General features: G+C 43.0%; 1 protein-coding gene across 1 annotated transcript; it reads left to right on the forward strand.

Moving 5' to 3' along the window:
* The first annotated feature begins 4,465 nt into the window (after positions 1-4,465).
* SOX18 (SRY-box 18) lies at positions 4,466-7,809 on the forward strand. Its single transcript, XM_027848668.1, has 2 exons — positions 4,466-5,017; positions 5,876-7,809. The coding sequence occupies exons 1-2, from the start codon at positions 4,579-4,581 to the stop codon at positions 6,775-6,777; spliced, it is 1,341 nt and encodes a 446-aa protein (XP_027704469.1). The 5' UTR covers positions 4,466-4,578; the 3' UTR covers positions 6,778-7,809.
* The last annotated feature ends 13,604 nt before the right edge of the window (positions 7,810-21,413 follow it).

The raw sequence follows: 21,413 nt of genomic DNA on the forward strand, positions 1-21,413 counted from the left end.
AACAAATGAACACCTGAGAGTATAGGCTAAAGCCCAAGAGGGTCAGCAGCTGGCGCCAGACAGGAGGAGGCTGAAGCCAGAGCTGGGGAGGAGTGGATGGTGAGGTAATGGTGCTTGAGAATAACTCTGGGCATGGTGAGGACTGTGGCAGGACAAGCAGGAACAGAAAATCTGTCCCAGATGTAGGACCGCTTCCTGGGAGGCAGCATGAGGAGGTCCTCTCTTCTCTCCTTTAGACCCAGTAACTGTTCTGCTGCTGACCAGGGTCCTGAGGGCCAGGCCAGACCAAGGGAAGGGGCAGTAACTCAGACCATAATGACTGCCCCCGAGGAAAGAGTAGCTCCATGTTTTCTTGCCAAAGCCCATAACTATGGGATAGTTGAAAGAAGTCATCTCCCCACCCCCACCCTCTTTGCTCCTTTGCTCAGTCTATCCAGGCTAGAGGGGTGCATGGGGAGCCATGGCCAAAGGAGACAGAAGCCATCCCTTCCCTTCAGAAATTCAGATTCTCATGGAACAGTGAAAATAATTCACTGCTGGTCAGACACAGAGAGCTAAATTTATTTAGTTCAAGGGGAAATAGTCACTGTAGGATGGGGCTGTCACTGCCTTCAGGGATAGGTACAATCAGGGTAGGTGGGAGGAGAAGGACATTACTGGAGCAAGGACACTCAGGTCTATGAAGGAAAAGGTGAGCTCAGCCCTGCAGCTGAAATCTGGGACAGGGAGGGCCATAGTCCAGCTTCGCCCAACTCTAGACGAGCAGGGAGAAGAGGATGACAATGTGTGAGCACTGCAGGAGAGTAAATGTGTCACAGGGTCGGTCCTACCTCCCGCCTTCCATCCCTAGGCCTCCAGGCTTCAGCCCTCCATGGCTCTCAGCCTCTCTCGTCTTCCCGGGAATTTGGCTTCGGCTCAACTCCCTTCGCTCCCTCTCTCCTACCGCCCCTCTTCCTTCGGCCTGAAACCAGAACGCAGACCAGGCTGGCGAATCTGAAAATAGTGTCTGGAAACTCGATCCTTCTATTCTCTGTGACACCCCAGTGCTTGGAATAGAAGGGGATCAAGCGACTCCAGCTCCAGGTCTGGGGGTGTGGTGGTAAAGGAATTATGGCTAAACTGGACAGAAGGCAAAGCCCCTTCCCCACTTTGATTTGCATCAATTTGAATAAAATATCCCTGTTCTGTATTCTTCGGGTCTATAATCTTTTTTTGGGGGGGGGGGGCCTATAATCGTATATTAAGTACATATCCAAAAACTAGGAACGAGGGTATTGGGGGAAAGGAAAGCGCGTGCTGGACTGTCCGTTGAAAGGCAAAACTTTACCTTCTAGATACAGAACCACAGGAGACAAAGATGCGTTAGCAGATAAGTGCTTCCACCGACAAGAATCACAATCAAGCACCAACACTAAAAACAGGGAGTGCCAGCCCGGAAAATCCAAAGGAGGGAATAATCCAGAAACGTTTCTGATTTTGTAATGTTTTCTTTATTGCTACGGCGGGCGAGGGTTGGAAGAGAGAAAGAGGGGAAAGGGGGAAGTGGGAGGGAGGGGACTATCCCCTCTGACTAAAGCAGCCTGGGGCCAGGTGAAAACCAGACTGCAGCCTCCCGAATTTGTGCACAGCTTCCTTTTCAAACCATTCCTCGAAGACCCCAATTGACACCTGATCCAGAGACACCGCCCCCTTTCCCTGGGCAGCTTAGAAGTTGTAGTTTCACCGTAAGAGGAGGACGTTGTCCCTAATGGGAAAGTGCAGTGTTTTGTAAGTGGTCAGAGAGATTCCTCCTTCCCGAAGGGACAAGTATTTCCTCTGCTCCCTAAAGATATGAAAGCTTGTTGGTTCAAAAGCTATGCAAAGCGCCCCCTCGGGATGGTGCCCAGAGCCTTTCTGCCTTGGGGTAGAAAGATGCTGTGAGTTCCGGGCTTACATACAGTTTTAACCTTCCTTCACTTGAAGTGTTACTGCGAGAAATAGGACCCTTCCCCATCCCAGCACAGCTGAGGGGGTCGAGGGACATCACCCTAAGAGGGAGAGGGATAGAGTGAGGATGTCGGGTAGGGGTTAAGACATTGCACTCGAGAAGGGAGGGAGGATGTGAGGCGGATAAGACCCCTGGGGAAGGGTGGACTAAGGTTGGAGGATTCGGACATCACCGCTTGAGGATATAGAGGACTGGACGGGGTGTGGACATAGCTCCTAAGGAGGAGGAGAAGCCCCCTTCCATCTCCAGGACTCTGCTTATTTACTTACCCCGGTTACCAAGACTTTGAGGCTCCGCCTCTCCCCCGTCCATCCCTCAGCCTTCGAAAACATGTCTGAAGGAGAGGGCGTCTCCCCCCACCCACCCCAAATCCTATAGGCCGTGCCAATCCTGGACTAAGATGTTTGGAACCAGTTAAGTCTCAGAATCTGGGACTCCAGTCGAAATTCCCTTTCCTTCAACTCCCACCCCTTGGGGTCTGGGAGGCGGGGGAGAAGGGGAGAGAGGGAATCTGAGGGAAACCCGAGAGGACCCGCCTGTCGGTCAGCCCGTCAGTCAGTCCGGCGAGGGTTGCGGCCGGGCCGCTGGCCAGCCCGTCGGACGCCAGCCCTGCCGGGGAAGGTGGTGGGAGAGGTCACAGACAAGGATCTTATCTCTGGCCTGGAACAGCCAGCGCTTCCGCTCGGGGCAGCGGCAGCTTGATGCTCGCTGGAATCCCTCCCCCAGGCCGCCTCCCGGAGGCCTTCTCCCTGTGGTCTCCTTCCACAGACCCCTTTCCTTGAGCTTACTCCCCAAGGTCCCACCTCACGGACCTAGGCCCATCTCACTCTCCAGCACCCCATTCCCCTCCTTCCCCAGCACCTTACCCACAAGGCCGCAACCACTGCCCTAGGTTTTTCTCCCGCCAGCCTCGGAGTTGTGGGTAGGGGTCTTCTGAGAAGGGGGGAGGCAGAGGATCAGAGACTAAAGCACGCCTAGCTCAACTAAGATTAGACTCTGTGTCATGCCAGAAGATTGGTGTCCCAGGGAAAGTGCCACTCAAGGAGCCAGGGGTCCAATGTTTCCTGCCACGTCTTCACCCCTGCCGCAGACAGAGTAGAAGGTCAAAAGACCATGATCCTTGACCTTTCCAAGTCATCTTATCCATACTCTTGCCTTTCCCGCTCCCCCCAACCTCAGTACCCTGGGGAGGAGGTGTCTCCGACCTCATCCTCCAAACCGCCAGGAATTCGTTCCCTCATCTAACTTCTTTCCCTCCTCCTGACACCGACGTCCAACTAGGCAGGAGACCTGGATCATTTTCCGGGGGAGAGAGGGGTAGCCAAAGACCCCCACTTCAGAGCCTCTGCCTGGCACCCCGAGCTCCCACTGCAGGTGCGAGATCAGCTCCTTTAACCTAGTCATTTTTCCGCAGTTTCCCATAATCACGACTCTTTCCCTTTCTAGTCTGTCTGTACCGGAATCTCTTTTTCTGTCTCCCAGGCCCAAAGACCCCTCAGGCTAAACTTTACTCCTTCCCCAAGTCCCTACTAGAAGAAGCCTCGGAACCAAATTACCGAGGTTTTACAGAGTAGTGAAAAATTAAGAGCAAAGGAGAATGACTTCGGGGAGGGAGGGTAGGTAAACGGGAGAGAAAGTGTTACCATCTGGCTTTTAGAGTCCTCCCCTCTAAATTGCTGGGATCGGAGGGATGGAGATCGCGATATGGCTCTGGCCGGGGCCTCAAGAGTGGCGAGTGAGGTTACTCACTTCGCTGAAGCCCTATAAAGATCTGATGCCCTCCTCTTCAAGCTATTTTATTCCCTCAAAATACAAATGTGCTTTAGACACCTCTCACATGTGACGAGAGCTTCAAGTTAGACTTCAGGAAGGACTTTACCGACCTGAGGAAAAGGGACAAAGCACGAAGTTCTGGGACGGGGGTGGGGTGGCGGTGACTCCTACAAGGCCGTGATACCAGGGATGGGAAATAACCAACGCTATCCATTTGTGAGAGGTGGCAGAAAGAAGGCGCTGGACAGGGGAGTCGAGTTACCTGGGTCTGGGTCCCAGTCCTGGATAGGAATGCTTTCTGTATGAACATGAATTTAGATCTACTTATGTTTCCCTACCTAGACTTGGAGTAAGAAGGGGTTGGGGAAGGAAGCAGAGGAGAAAAGCAGTGCACCCCTACACAATCCTCCCTCGCCTGGCAAAGTAAGAAAGGGAGGGGGTGGTTGTCACAGAAGACTGAGGAGTGGGCGAAGGTGGGTGGGGATTCAGATGGATGAGTGACAAGAGGATACCCCCGAACAAGACCCCTAGAAGAGAGAAAAGGAAACTCATGAGAGGGGACAGCCCAGGCTCCCCCCACCCATCCACCTCTTTTCCTGAAGCCGGGACTCCAGCCCTCTTCCCCCCCCCACCCTGCGCTGATTGGTCCGGGCCCCTATATCTGGCCCCTCCAGCTCGGCCGCAGCCCAAAGTCTGCCTTGCCGGCCGCCCCCTCGGATCCCTGCCGGCCGTATCGTTCAGTCTCTCCACCCGCTGCTGTACGTGGCCTCTAGTTCTCCCCGTGGCTCAGTTCTGCCTCCAGGTCCCGTCCAGCTGGAATGCATAGATCGCCACCCGTCTACGGGGCAGAGGACGTTCCGCAGGCCCGGCGCGACTGTTCATGGGCCCCGGGGCCCGAGCCCGTAGCTGAGCCCCCCGGGCGCGCAGCCGCCGCAGCAACAGCCTTCCGCGGTTCAAGTCCAGCTCTGACCGCAGCAGCAGCCGCGCCCGCCCGGACGCCCAGCCCGGCCCCCGGCCCCGGCTTCGCCTTCCGCCAGGGAGCTCCGGGGGCGCCCGCCTCCCCGCCAAGCCCCGAACCCAGTCCGGAGCCTCACTATGGCTACAGCCCACCACCGGGCCGTGCTGAGAGCAAACAGGGTGACGATTCTCGCATCCGCCGGCCCATGAACGCCTTCATGGTCTGGGCCAAAGACGAGCGCAAGCGACTGGCACAACAGAACCCCGATCTGCACAACGCAGTCCTCAGCAAAATGCTGGGTAAGCCGAAGCTGGGTGAAGGGGACAGAGACTGGGTAGAGTTTGGGGAAAGTGGACTGCTCCAAAGGGGAGCCAGGACAGAGGAAGAGGACCAGAAGTTAGAGTAGTATCTGTAGGGGGGGAAGAGAGTGGGGAGGGGAAAAGAAAACAGGGTATCAGAAGAGGGAGGTTGGAATGGGGAAAGGGAGTAGGGACCAAGGAAGAGAGAGGGAAGAGATCAGGAGAGCGGTAGATGGAATCCAAAGGCACTAAACCAGGCCAGACAAATAAGACTAGGAAAAAGACAGGACAAGAAAGGGTTGGGGGACGGGGGGGGCGGGGAATGAGGAAGGGGACAGAGAAGGAAGGCGGACAGAAAAGGGGGCTAGTAGACTGGGGACGGAGACAGAAGACGTTAACTGAGAGGAAAGAGGTCTAAGTAAGAAGAGATTTCTACATTCTGGCCACCTTTGATCCAAGTCTTGGGCACCTCAGCCAGGAGCTCCCTAGTTCATGTTCCTTTACACTCCTTGAGTTCTAAAGAAGGCAGTGTACGACTTCTCAGTACAACCTCAGTATACTGCCCCCACTCCTGGCCCCTGAGCTATCTCTGTGGGGGATGTGGGGAAGAGGGTAGACTGGCGCCTCTCTCCCCCACGAGCCAGGACCCACCTCAGCCCTCTGCGTGTAGGAGTTCACCGAGAGGAGCTAAGTTCCATCCCCTGACACAGGTCGTACTACCCGGGCACCTTGAAGAGCCACGAAGACTGGATCATGGAGATCTAGTCCTCGGGAGCTGCTCCTTGCCCCTTATTGTCCCCTCTCCTTACTTTCCAACGCCCAGCTTTGGGCGCTAACCGTCTTTCCCCCGGCCCCTAGGCCAGGCATGGAAAGCCCTGACCACGACCGAGAAGCGTCCCTTCGTGGAGGAAGCGGAGCGGCTGCGTATCCAGCACCTGCAGGATCACCCCAACTACAAATACCGCCCCCGGAGGAAGAAGCAGGCCAAGAAAAGCCGGCGGCTGGAGCCAAGTCTCCTGCTGCACGGCCTCTCGCAGCCCCCTAACGGCTCCAGCTGCGGCGCTGGCGCTGGCGCGGAGGGCTTTGCCGCAACACACTCGGGGGTGCCTGGCCACCAGCAGCCACCCCCCCTCAATCACTTCAGGGAACTGCACCCGCTGGGCGCCGAGCTGGACAACTTCGGGCTGCCCACGCCCGAGATGTCCCCGCTAGACGTGCTGGAGCCCAGTGAGCCAGCCTTCTTCCCGCCGCACATGCAGGACGACTGCGGTCTCCTAGGCTTCCGTTCGCCTTACCCGCCACAGCTGGACTACGCCCCCGACAAGGCGCTGGCTCGGGACCTGGGGGGCCCCTACGGGCAACCCCCGGCTCCAGCACACCTGGCCGAGGCCCTAAGGACCGCCCCCCCGCCCCCGCCGGGCCTCTACTATAGCCAGCTATGCGGCCCCTCGGGTCCCGCCGGCCCCCGGGCCAGTGGCCTGTCCCCGCATTTGGGCCAGCTCTCTCCCCCACCTGAGGTACACCACCTGGATGGAGTAGAACAGCTGAGTTCGGCTGAGCTGTGGACCGACGTGGACCGCAATGAGTTTGACCAGTATCTAAACACGAGCCGGACTCGGCCAGAAGTGCCCGGGCTAGCGTATCATGTGTCTCTGGCGAAGCTAACCCCTAGGACTCTGTCCTGCGAGGAGAGCAGTTTGATATCTGCGCTATCTGACGCCAGTAGTGCGGTCTACTACAGCCCCTGCATTAGCGGCTAGCTCCAAATCGGCAGCTGCCTCGGGCCTCTGCTGTCCTGAAGCCCCTCCTGCCTTCCTCTTGGAGACAGCGCCCCAGTATAGTCAGGAGCCATCAATACTATTTAGAGTAATTCATTAAAACACATAGCGCTTCTTCTTTCTTATACGTGCTCCAATCACTGTTATACTACATACCTATATAGCACAAATGTATGTCTTCTTTCCAAAGCCAGGGATATAGACAACCCCTGTACACATAAATATTCATACTGCATAACGGGCACCCACCTTGTAAAGAGCCAAGATACCCAGCCCAGATGTTTCAACTCTGTCTCCCAGCATCATCTAGCCGAGGGAGAACAAGCTAGATAGGGACTCATGACAGCTGCCTTTCATTCACCGTTACTCACCTGCCCAGGTGGGTAAGCAGTTCTTTGCAAGGTCTGTTTTACATACAGGCTAGGACTGTGGTTTTAGAAAATATTGGGTCGCTTTGTTTACAGAAGTTGTTTGATGCCTCACTCCAGAGTCACAGTTTTCTACCACATTTCTGAAACATTGTCTACTCCACCAACGATGTTTTCATTGGATAAGACTATTTTTACTAAACTTTTTTATATATAATATGATATTTAATTTTTTATTATCAAACTTTTTAAAACTGTTTTTTTTTTTCCTTTCTGGGGATGTCCTCCCAGATCAGAAGCATTGATGTAGCAAGGTCAGTTTTATATTAAGAAAAAAAAAGTTGTTGAAAAAAAAAAAGGAAAAGGAACTTAGGACAAAAATCTGTTAGCACAGTGGGAGTGAAATAACCTCAGGCTGTGCAGCCTTTATCCAGACCACCTTAGAGTATCTGTATTGCAAAATTAGGCAAGTTATGTTCCAGCATTCCCAAAGCATTGGTTCAGTCTTGGAGGCAATTTTTCTATAACATCTGGAGGATCTCTGCTCCCTTATTCTCAACTACATTCACTGGGGGCCTGGGCTCCTACATTACTAGGGTCAAGGTAATGACAGTGTCCTGAATAAACCACCTCAGCCTTTTCTGTATGGTTCGTGTGTCTGTGTGTTTATTGCAAGCTTGTGGGGCCCCCACCAATTGAGACTATGAAAATCCCCAGCAAAGTGTCATCTATTGGAGCAACCCCAGCCAACAATACCCCTTCTGCCCACTCATAGTCTGCCCATCTTAAGCTGTCAGGGCTAGGACAATGGGGTTGGGGTTGGGCCTGAAGAGGTAATTTTTCCTAGTATCACAGATCCAACACTGAGACAGCAAAGTCCACTGGGGACCCAAAGGTGGCAGCTTCCTCCCTATCTGTCATGTCAGTCTCATATCCTGATCTTGACTCCTCTCTACCCGTGTCCCTATCTTTCTATTGCTTTGGGTGACGAGTGGCACACAATAATCTTGTGTTTCTGCCTCTAAAACATAGTATCTGTCTTTCTCTTGCCCACCATATGTTTCCCAGGCTCTGTGTCTGTTTTTCACAGAATCACAAAGTTAGAAGGGGGGGGAACCTCAGAGGACATCTAACACTTTAAGGGATACATGAAACTGATCCGTATAGGATTATCTGGCCTGGGGATTCACATCACACAATATGCCAAGGATCACCTTGGGAACAACTGGAGGCTCAATGGCAAAGCCAACACAAGCCAGTCACTGTTTTACTCACTCTCATGTAAACTGAACCGTAGACCTTTCCAGCTCCTATCTCCTGCCCTTTGAAACCCTACTCTTAACTATCTCTCTCTCTCTCTCTTTACATATATATATATATATATGTTTCTCTCCTTTCTATATATATACATGTGTGTATGCATATGTATATATGTATACACGTGTGTATACATATATATTTAAAATACTTATCTTTCTCTCACATTCCTTCCATCCTTGGTTGCTAACTGAAACCTTTCTTTTGAAGACACCACTTCTGAAACCTTCTCCAAGACTGACTTGTTCCTTCTCTCATACTCTAAAACACACAAAGCCAAAAGAAGGAGTTAGTGGATCCCCTGCTCTCCACTACCAGGTACTTCCCTTGCAGCTCTCAGTAACTATCTTCCCACCTTCAAAATTTACTTGATCCTGACCACATTCTTTTTTTTTTTAGTGAGGCAATTGGGGTTAAGTGACTTGCCCAAGGTCACACAGCTAGTACGTGTCAAGTGTGGGGTCTGAGGCCGGATTTGAACTCAGGTCCTCCTGACTTCAGGGCCGGTGCTCTATCCACTGCACCACCTAGCTGCCTCTTGACCACATTCTTGTTGCTGTCATCTATAGACCTCCAGATTCCTCTCCCTCTTCCCCAATAAGCTCAGTATATGACAAGATATTCTTCTGCCCCCTTCCAAGTGCCTGACCTACAAGTTCTTCATCCTCCTCAGTGCCTATGACCTTTGTCTCTAGACTATCTCAACCATGCCTAGGAATGGTCATACCATTGGTTTCTTCTCCTACTCTCCTGCTCACTCAACTTGGCCCCAGATGCTATAATTCCTCATATTATGGCTCTGCCTTCACAAAACCTTCCATGAGTTCTCATCTAGCTTCCTGTTGGCAAGAAGCTCACTATCTCTTGAGGCAGCCTATTTCAGTTGTTAGGAAATTTTCCCTTACAATCAACTGAAATTTGCTTCCATGAAATTTCTTCCCATCACTCCTGATTCTATATTCTGAGGCCAAGCAAAATAAGTCCAATCCCTCTTCTACATAGCAGCTGTTAAAATGCTTGAAGAGATCAATTATGTCCCCACTAAGTTTTCTCCATACTAAACATCTTTATGGTTCCTTTTCCATATTTATTGCCCTCTTCTTATGTACTTCCTAAAATGTGGCTCCAAGAACAGAGCAAAATATTCTAGATAAGTGGTGTCGAACTCAAATAGAAATGGATCTCTGCAGGATACATGTTGACTTAGGAAACCATAATTTAACATTATCTATATTATAGTGCATGCTTATTTGTTTTATTAAACATTTCCCAATTTCATTTTAATCTGGTTCAGAACACTCAGGATTTTTGCTGCACCATGCACCCAAGGGCCCTGAGTCTGATTCCCTCTGTCCTAGATGTTGTCCAACTACACAGGGAATGACTGGACTATCACCTCCTTTGGTATGGTCACTATGTCTCTAGAAATGCTGCCTAAGATCACCCTGGTTACTTTGGCTATTACTTGATGCTGCTGACTAATACTGAGCTTTCACTTCACCCAAGACTCCATATGTTTTCCAACCTGACCATCATACCCCCAATCTGTATACGTACAATTGTTTCTTTGAACCCAAGTATGGGACTTTACATTTGTCTCCATTAAATTTCATTTTGTTAGACTTGGTCCCTTATTCCAACCTGTCAAGATCTGTCTCAGTTAGCCAACATATTAGCTATGCCCTCTAAAAACAGTCTCATATGTCAATCTAATAAATATCTTATTTATGTCTTCATCTAAATCATTGATAAAAGACATTGATGAGAACAGAGCTAAAGAGATCCTGGAGTTCATGAGTAGAAACCTTTCTCTAAGATGACGAATCCATTAATCAAGATTCTTTGGATCTCTCCAGCCTACCAGTTCTAATCCTCATCTACCTGTACTATTATCTAAACTATATTTCATGTGTGTGTGTGTGTGTATTTATATGTATGTATGCATATATGTATATATATACACACACTTTTATGTGTGTATAATCTACAATATTCACCTCATCTAATAGCCTAACAGTTTGTTCCAAAAAAGGAAATGTAGTTAGTCTGGCATGATTTGTCTGGGCGTTTTTTTATTTAATTTTATTTTATTTTCAGTTCCAAATTGTCTTTCTTTTCTTTCTTCTATTTCAGCTCCCCCATTCATTGAGAAAGCAAGAAAAAAACTGGTTACAAATATGTATAGTCAAGGAAAGCAAATCCCCACATTAGTCATACATACATACATACATACATACATACATACATACATATATATAAAAAAATAGAAAAACCGGCACACCTTGGCAGTAGGTAGGGGTCAAAATTAAAATAGGCTAAACTTCCTCGGGCTGCAGATAGGTTTTAAACATCTCACTTTTCAAGTAAAGGTGTAATTAATGATTAAACTATTTTGCACTCATTTTGTCCCTGTTCAACACCAGTAATGACTGAAAACACAGCAAAAAGACATGGCTCTCACTCCTCTCAAACCAGAAACAGATTGACAATGGTTGGCTGCTGCAGGTCATATGATAAACAGGAGAGAATGGACAGTGGCAACCCACCAACTAGTCAATAGTGACTAGTTTTGTTAATCAAGGCACGGACAAAGGACTCATTACATCTTTACTTTCTTTTACATCCTCTCATTTTTCGAGGGCTGCCTGAAATCCTTTTGCGGGCCATATGTGGTGATATAGAATATATATGCTTCAATATGCACTCTCAGTCATGAGTCCTCTAGAATTGTAGTTGGTTCCATTGTGTTTCTCAGAGTTGCTAATTCTTTCAAGGTTGTTTGTATTGTTGTTATCATATAAATTGTTATTCTGGTTCTGCTCACTTTACTTTTCATCGGTTAATATAAGCCTTCTCAGGTTTTTCTAAAACAATCCCCTTCATCATTTCTTAGAGCACGATAGCATTCTATCACATTCATATCCCATAAGTTTTTCAGTCTTTACCCAATTGATGGGCATCACCTCATTTTCCAATTCTTTGCCACCATGAAAAGAGCTGTTATAAATAATTTAGTACATATGGGTCCTTTTCCTCTTTCTTTGATCTCCCTAGGGTATAGAACTATTACTGCTAGGTCGAAGTGTATATACATGGTTTAACAGCTTTTTGAACATAGTTAACTTTCTAAAATGACTGGACCAATTCAAAGCCCCATAACAGTGGAATAATATACCTGTTTTCACATAGCTCATCCAGCAATTTGTCATTTTCCCTTTTTGTCAACTTTGCCAACCTGATGGGTATGAGTTTATGCCTCTGAATTATTTTCATTTGCATTTCTCTAATTATTAGCAACTTTGAACTTTTTTGAAAAAAATATGACTGTTGATAGCTTGGATTTGCCTGCTCATATCCTTTAACCATTTGTCAATTGGGGAAATGAGTCTTATTCTTATAAATTTGAATCAGTTCTATATGTATCTTAGAAATGAGATCTTTATCAGAGAAACTTGTGGCAAAGATTTTCCTCCCAAATTTCTCACTTCTCTTCTAATTTTACCTACATTGGTTTTGTTTGTACAAAAACATCTTAATTTTACATAATCAAAATTGTCCATTTTACCTACCACAAACCTCTATTTCTTGTTTGGTTACAGCATAGTTTCTGTTAATGAAACCATATTGGTTCATAGTGATAATATCTTTGAAGGCTTTTTAAACTATCCTTTTAATAATACATTCTAGAATTTTACAAGGAGTTAAAGTTCAACGGCTCGATGCAACCAAAATTAGAAGGGAAGCAGAAAGCTGGGAGACAATTTTTACAGCTAGTGTCTCTGATAAAGGCCCCATTTCTAAAATATATAGAGAACTGAGTCAAATTCATAAGAATACAAGTCACTCCCCAATTGATAGTCAAAGGATATGAACAGGCAGTTTTCAGAGGAAGAAATTAAAGCTATCTGTAGTCATATAAAAGTGCTCTAAATCACTATTGATTAGAGAAATGCAAATTAAAACAACTCTGAAATACCATATCATACCTATCAGATTGGCTCTCATGACAAAACAGGAAGGTTGGAGAAGATGTGGGAAAATTGGAACACTAATGCACTGTTGGTGGAGTTGTGAACTGATCCAACCATTCTGGAGAGCAATTTGGAACTATGCCCAAAGGGCTATAAAACTGTGCCTATCCTTTGATCCAGCAATACCACTCCTAGGTCTGTATCCCAAAGAGATCATAAAAAATGGAAAAGGATCCATATGTACAAAAATATTTATAGCAGCTCTTTTTGTGGTGACAAAGAATTGGACATTAAGGGGATGCCCATCAATCAGGGAATGGTTGAACAAGTTGTGGTATATGAATGTAATGGAATATTATTGTTCCATAAGAAATGATGAGCAGGTAGATTTCAAAAAAACTTGGAAAGACTTACATGAACTGATGCTGAGTGAAGTGAGCAGAACCAGGAGAACATTGTACACAGTAACAGCAACATTGTGCAATGACCAACTCTGGTAGATTTAGCTCTTCTCAACAATGCAATGATCTAAGACATTTCCAAAAGTCTCATGATGGAAAATGCTATCCACATCCAGAGAAAGAACTATGGAGTCTGAATGTAGATCAAAGCATATTATTTGCTCTCTCTCTCTCTCTCTCTTTCTCTCTCTTTTTTGTTTTGTTTTGTTTCTTCTTCATTGTGGTTCCTCCCATTTGTTCTAATTCTTCTTTACAACATGACTAATGTGAAACTATGTTTAATAAGAATGCATATGTAGAGCCTATATCAGATTGCACGCAGTCTTGGGGAGGGGGGACGGGAGGAAAGAGGAGAAAATTTAAAACTCAAAGCTGGGGCAGCTAGATGGAACAGTGGATGGAGCACTGGCCCTGGATTCAAAAGGACTTGAGTTCAAATCCAACCTCAGACACATAACACTTGCTAACTGTATGACCCTGGGCAAGTCACTTAACCTCATTGCCTAGCCAAAAAAAACAAAACCCAAAAAACTTAAAAGCTGATGGAAGTAAATGTTGAAAACTAAAAATAAATTAATTAATTTAAAAATTAAAAAAGAAAAAGAAAAACCTGGAAAGACTTACATGCACTGATGCTGAGTGAAGTGAGCAGAACCAGGAGAATAGTGTACACAGTAACAGCAATACTATGCAATGATCAACTCTGGTAGACTTAGCTCTTCTCAACAATGCAATGATCTAAGACATCTCCAAAAAGTCTCATGATGGAAAATGCTATCCACATCCAGAGAAAGAACTATGGAGTTTGAATGCAGATCGAAGCATACTATTTTCTTTCTTTTTCTTTCTTGTGTTTTTTTTTCCTTTTGTTCTGATTCTTCTTTCACAAAATGACTAATGTGGAAATATGTGTAATATGATTGTACATGTATAACCTATATCAGATTGCATGCTGTCTTGGGGAGGGGAAAATTTAGAACTCAAATTCTTATAAAAGTGAATGTTGAAAACTAAAAATAAATAAAATTTTTTAAAAAGCAGAGAACTTTAAAACTCAAAAGTTTATGGAAGTGATTATTGATAAATCAAAATAAATTAATAAAAAAATAAATAAAATTTTAAAAAAGAATTGGCTTATGAAAAAAAATTTACTCCTACTGAGTCTGTTGTCACTTCCCCATTCTCCATGATTTTTCAAAAATCATGATTTTGTGGTTTTGTAATGGTTTCCTGTAAAAGAGCCAGCCTTGGAACTCACTGATACTTGTTAGCTTCACCATAAATATCAGCTTCTTGGAGCTAGTACAGAGGACCTTGCTATCAGCTTCAGAGGTTTTTTTCTTTTACTATTTCTCTATTTTCTAAACCATAGGTGGAAGAATCAAGCCTCCTACCATCAGCCCCTCAATCTACACAGTTCTGGGCTCAGAGATCTGCTGCACTCATACCTCATTACCTTCCCTGATTTTCCTACCACTGCCACCATCACTTAAACCTTCTGGCATTCCTTCCAACTTTCCCTCATCACATTTTGCACAAACTAAACACCATGACAATGAAGTTTTTACCATTTCTTTACACAGGGAAAAATAATATACTTTTGGAAATATTATACTAGACTAAGGGCATTTAAATAATATGTATACATATTATTGTATCATCATTGCTATATAGCATTTTAAAATTTAGAAAGTACTTTACATAAATTATCTCATTTGATTATGATGTTTACAACCCTGTGAAATAGATGCTAGCTTTATCCTCTATTTTGTGGATGAGGAAACTTAGACTGGGAAAGGTAAAGGGACTTGCCCAGAGTCACACAGCTAGTAAGTGTTTGAGATGGAATTAGAGAACAGGTCTTTTTGACTCCCTGTCCAGTGCTGTATGTCCTGTACCACCAAGTAAACCAAAAACCTGGCTCCAATTCTGGTCTCTGATACATACCAACTATGTGATTATGGGAAAGTCACTTAAATTTTCAGTGGCTTAGATAGCCCTCTAACACTCTAAGTTACAGAGTGGTTATATATTACCAGCAAAACCCAGCAGGAAGAGATAGAAAGAGAAATTCCATTTTAAATAACTGCAGACAATATAAAATACTCGGGAGTCTACCTGCCAAGACACATATCATAAGCAAATTAGGGAAGTAAGGAAAATACTATTTGTCAGATCTACAGAAAAGGGAAGAGTTCGTGACCAAATAAGAGATAGAGAGGATCACAGGAGGTAAAATGTACAATTATGATTACATTAAATTAAAAAGGTTTTTACACAAACAAAACCAACACAGTCAAAATTAGAAGGAAAGCAGAAAACTGGGTGGGGGGGGATTTTGATAGCAAGTTTCTCAGATAAAGGGTTCATTTCACAGATACATGGGGAACTGAGCCAAATTTATAAAAATAAGGGCCATTCCCCAATTGATAAATGGAGAAAGGATATAAACAGGCAGTTTTCAAAAGAAGAAATCAAAGCTATCAATGGTCAAATGAAAAAAAATCTAATCACTAATAATTAAAGAAATGTAAATTAAAACAACTCTGAGGTACACCCTATACCCATCAGATTAGTTAACATGGCAGAAAAGGAAAATTACAAATTGCTGGATGGGCTGTGGGAAAGCAGGTATATTAATACACTGTTGGTAGAGCTGTTTTGGAAATTTGGTCAAGCTATTTTGGAAAATTATTTGGAACTATGTCCAAAAAGCTACTAAACTGTGTTAGAGATCAAAGAAAGATGAAAAGGATCCATATGTACAAAAATATTTATAGTAGCTCTTTTCATGGTGGCAAAGATTTGGAAACTGAGGGGATGCCTAAGTGGGTAGTTTCAGAAAAACCTGGGAAGACATATATGAGCTGATGCAAAGTGAATTGAGCAGAACTAGGAGAACACCATACACAATCACAGCAATATTGTAATGACAATCAGCTATGAAAGACATACCTACTCTGATCAATGCAATGATCCATGACAGTTTCAAAGGACTTATGATGAAAAAGCTACCCACCTCCAGAGAGAGAACTGATGAACTCTGAGTTCAGATTGAAGCACATTTTCTTTCATTTTCTTGCGTTTTTTTCTCTTGTGACATGGCTAATGTGGAAATATGTTTTGCATGACTTTGATGCATAATGGGTATCATATTTCTTGTATTCTCAATGGGTGGGAGAGGGGTAGGAGGGAGAGAGAGAATTCAGAACTGAAAATAAAAGCAAATTACAGAGTGACGGATATGTATCTGTGGGGAACTTCTACATTGAGAATTCCCTATACTGATGAAATCATAAGTCTGGACCAAATATCATACATAATCACAAACATATAATATGTGTGCATATAATTTTTTCTTTACAAATTATATATAATGTACATATTTGTATATGAACTAAATATTTATATACATGTAATCATTTGAGTTTAAGAATGTCTCTATATATGTATATATTTACTTGTGTGCATACCATATACTGCTATCTCACACATATAATGTATGTGTGTGTGTATATACATATATATATATATATATAAAATTAAAGATAATTATGGGCAGTATGGTATAGGGGAAAGAAGGCTGGATCTAGAATCAGAGGACCTGAGTTTAAATCTGACATTACTTAGGTGCTACTTGTATAGCTTGGTTAAGTCATATAATTTTTATTGACCTCAATTTCCCAAATATAAAATAAAAGTAGAATATACTACACTAAAGTTCTCTTCCAGCTCTAAATATATTATCCCAGTACCCACACTGTTCAATCCAATGCCTCCTTGGGTTTCAGTCACCCAGGTCCTCTAAATCAAGCTAATTTATCTTTTTACAATCCCAATTCCCTTTCAGCCAATCAATGAATTTCCAAAAGGTTTGTTGTGCCCTACCCATAATTCTGACTAATGACTTGTAACTTAACTGGACATCCTCAGTTTCTCCACTCAGATGTGGAAGGCTATATTAAAAAAAAAAAAACACCAAACCCCATAACACCTAGTTAACATTTCTTCCATCACCTCAAAAGTATAACAAACCATGACCCAAAAGGCACACATTGCCATTTAGCTCATGTGGGCCTAGTTTTTGGATTTTTTGTTTGTTTGTTTTAATTAAAGACATTGTGGTGCTCTCTTACTATCTCCCCAGTTGTCACAGATTTCAATTCTCTTGTAAACTTTCTTTGTTCTATCCTTTCCAATCTGATATTGTCCTTGGGAGGAAAAAGAAAAATAACCGAGTAGTTCTTAGTTACCTTCCAATCCAAACTCAACCAATTCCACAAACATTTATTGAATATTAACTACATGCAAGGCACCATGGTAGATACCAGGGATTTAGAGACCAAAACCAAAAAACATACAGTTTCTGCCCTCAAGGAGCTTATATTCTATTGAAGAAGCTTACTTTTTACTTACATCCCCATCTCACACACATTCCTCTGAACCTAACAGTCACAATATTCCTATCCCTGACATAAATAATGTCTCTGTCACATATAGACACATACACATACATCCACACACCACAGAATTGTCACACACCCAGAGTATCTCTGTTATAGACACAATGTACCTTTATCCTAATCACATATACAAACACACACACACACACACACACACACACACACAGACACACACACACAATTTCTGGTCCTAACACAGACACAGTATCTGTTACCTTTATTCCCAGTAGATCTATCCCTCACACACACACACAAAATCTCTCTTATAAACAGAGTGTCTCTCTCCCTGATACACACATAGAATTTTTGTCCCTTACACATATGCAATACTTGTACTTGGTACATAAACATTATCTTTGTAACACATATAAGCCCAAAGGATCTGTGTCCCCAACATAGACATGTGGTACCTTTGCTGCTAGCACAGACACAGAGTGTCTGCCACAAACACACATACACATAGTATCTTTGTCTCACACACAAATTATCTCTATCATGTGCACTGAATACTACATTTGCACATTGAATAGAGACTATCTCCCAGATTTTACAAATAATAAAAAGCTTCCTGTCTCAGTTATATGACTATTTTAGGCAAAAGTGTGTGTGTGTGTGTGTGTGTCTGTGTCTGTGGGGAGGGGGTTGTTTGTGGCAGAGATCTAGGCATATTTTCTTTAAAGGAGAAGCCAACAGCACATTTTTCTTACCCCAAGCTGGCATCACCTGCCCACAAAAAAAAATGTTCTCTCCCCTCAGGGTTTAGGTTTCATCTAATTTACACAATTCCCCCGGAGTCCTCTGACTACAGCTTCCCCCTCAACACCCCCAGCCCCACTCCCGCCATCTTGATTTCAGTGTAATAGATAGTAGGGGCCAAAGAACAGAGGCGTCCTTTGCCATTCCTGACTATAAAATCTATCATCCTCCTCCAGTGCCTCACCATATAGTGATGGTCTTGACTTCTTTTTTTTTTAATTAATTTATTTTGATTTATCAACAATCACTTCCACATGCTTTTGAGTTTAAAATTTTTCTCCTCCTCCCTCCCCAAGACAGCACACAATCTGATATAGGCTATATGTTTACATTCCTATTAAACATATTTTAACATTAGTGATGTTGTAAGTAAGAATTAGAACCAATAGGAGGAACCACCAGAAGGAGTAACTAAACTCAACAGAAGAAAAAAACTAGTAAATTGTATGCTTCGATCTGCATTCAAACTCCATAGTTCTTTCTTTGGATGTGGATTGCATTTTCCATCACGAGGCCTTTGGAGATATCTTAGATCCTTGTATTGCTGGGAAGGGTTAAGGTTATCAATATTAGTCATCACACAACATGGCTGTTATTGTGTACAACGTTCTCCTGGTTCTGCTCACTTCACTCAGCATCAGACCATACAAGTCTTTCCAGGTTTTTCTGAAGTCTGCCTGTTCATCATTTCTTACAGCACAATAGTATTCCATTACATTCATATACCACAACTTGTTGAGCCCTTCCCCAATTGATGGGCATCCTCTCAATTTCCACAATTTGCCACCACAAAAAGAACTGCTATAAATATTTTTGTACATGTAGGTCCTTTTCCCATTTGTATGATCTCTTTGGGATACAGCCCTAAAAGTGCCATTGCTGGGTCAAAGGGTACACACATTTTTATAGCCCTTTGGGCATAGTTCCAAATTGCTCTCCAAAATGGTTGGATCATTTCACAACTCCACCAACAATGCATTAATGTTCCAATTTTCCCACATCTTCTCCAACATTTATCATTTTCTTGTTTTGTCATCTTTATCAATCTCATAGGTATGATGTGGTACCTCAGAGTTGTTTTGATTTGCATTTCTCTAATCAAGAGTGACTTAGAGCATTTTTTCATATGACTATAAATGGCTTTAATTTCTTCATCTGAGAACTATCTGTTCATATCCTTTGACCATTTATCACTTGGGGAATGATTTGTATTCTTATAAATTTGACTTAATTCTCTATATATTTTAGAAATGAGGCCCTTATCAGAGAGACTGGTTGTAAAAATTCTTTCCCAATTTTCTACCTTCCTTCTAATCTTGGTTGCATTGGCTTTGTTTATGCAAAAACTTTTCAATTTAACATAATCAAAGTTATTCATTTTGCTTTTTGTAATGTTCTCTCTCTCCTGTTTGGTCATGAATTTTTCTGTTCTCCATAAATATGATAGGTAAACTATTCTTTGTTCTCCCAGTTTGCTTACAGTATCAGCCTTTATATCTAAATCATGAACCCATTTTGACTTTATTTTGATATATGGTGTGAGATTTTGCCTAGTTTCTGCCATATTCTTTTCCAGTTTTCCCAGCAGTTTTTGTCAAAGAGTGGGTTCTTATCCCAGAAGCTGGGGTCTTTCAGTTTATCAAATAATAGATTACTATAGTCATTGACTACTGTGTTTGCATACTTAACCTATTCCACTGATCCACCACTCTATTTCTTAGCCAGTACCAAACAGTTTTGATGATTGCTGCTTTATAATACAATTTAAGATCTGGAATGGCTAGGCCATCTTCCCCTACATTTCTTTTCATTAGTTCCCTTGATATTCTGGACTTTTTGTTCTTCTAAATGAATCTTGTTATTATTTTTTCTAACTCTATAAAATAATTTTTTGATAGTTTGACTGGTATGTCACTGAGTAAGTAAATTAGCTTAGGTAGAATTGTCATTTTTATTATATTTGCTCGACCTACCCATGAGCAACTGATGTTTTTCCAATTATTTAGATCTCATTTTATTTATGTGAAAAGAGTTTTGTAGGGGCAGCTAGGTGGCACAGTGGATAGAGCATTGGCCCTGAATTCAGGAGGACCTGAGTTCAAATCCAGTCTCAGACATATAACACTAGCTGTGTGACCCTGGGCAAGTCACTTAATCCCATTGCCTAGTCAAAAAAAAAAGTGTTCTATAATTGTGTTCATATAGTTCCTGGGTTTGTTTCAGGAGGTAGACTCCTAAATATTTTATAATGTCTACAGTAATTTTAAATGGAATTTCTCTTTCTGTCTCTTGCTATTGGGCTTTGTTGGTAATATATAGAAATGCTAATGATTTATGTCAGTTTATTTTATAGCCTGCAACTTTGCTAAAGTTGTTTATTATTTCAAGAAGTTTTTTACTTGATTCTCTAGGATTCTCTAAGTATATCATCATGTCATCTGCAAAGAGTGATAGCTTTGTTTTTTCTTTGCCTATTCTAATACCTTCAATTTCTTTTTCTTCTCTTATTGCTAAAACTAACATTTCCAGTACCATATTGAACAACAGTGATGATAATGGACATCCTTGTTTCACCTCCGATCTTATTGGAAATGCTTCTAGCTTGTCCCCATTACAAATGAAGCTTGCTGAAAGTTTTAGGTAGATGCTATTTATTATTTTAAGGAAGACTCCATCTATTCTTATGCTTTCTAGTGTTTTTAATAGAAATGGGTGTTGTATTTTGTCAAAAGCTTTTTCTGCCTCTATTGAGATGATCATGTGGTTTCTGTTAGTTTTGGTATTGATATGATCAATTATGCTGATAGTTTTCCTGATACTGAACCAGCCCTGCATTCCTGGTATAAATCCTACGCGGTCATAGTATATTATTCTTGTGATAAGTTGCTGTAATCTATTTGCTAATATTTTATTTAAGATTTTTACATCTATATTCATTAGAGAAATTGGTCTACAATTTTCTTTCTCTGTTTTGACTCTTTCTGGTTTAGCTATCTGCACCATATTTGTATCAAAAAAAGAAGTTGGTAAGACTCCTTCTTCACCTATTTTCCCAAATAGTCTATATTGTATTGGAATTAATTGTTCTTTAAATGTTTCCTAGAATTCACTTGTAAATCCATCTGGTCCTGGAGATTTTTTCCTAGGGAGTTCATCAATGGCTTGTTCAACTTCTTTTTCTGAGATAGGGTGATTTAAGTATTTTACTTCCTCTTCCATTAATCTGGGCAATTTATATTTTTGTAAATATGTATCCATTTCACTAAGATTGTCAAATTTATT

The sequence above is a fragment of the Vombatus ursinus genome, unplaced genomic scaffold, assembly GCF_900497805.2.
Source record: "Vombatus ursinus unplaced genomic scaffold, bare-nosed wombat genome assembly UNPS02000580.1, whole genome shotgun sequence".
In the NCBI taxonomy this organism is placed as follows: Eukaryota; Metazoa; Chordata; class Mammalia; order Diprotodontia; family Vombatidae; genus Vombatus; species Vombatus ursinus.

What these genes read in the sequence shown, in the direction of transcription:
- SOX18 (XM_027848668.1), top strand. Translation starts at nt 4,579, where the DNA reads ATGCATAGATCGCCACCCGTCTACGGGGCAGAGGACGTTCCGCAGGCC. An exon ending in AGTCCTCAGCAAAATGCTGG is followed by an intron (nt 5,018 to 5,875) that starts GTAAGCCGAAGC and finishes CCCGGCCCCTAG; the next exon opens with GCCAGGCATGGAAAGCCCTG.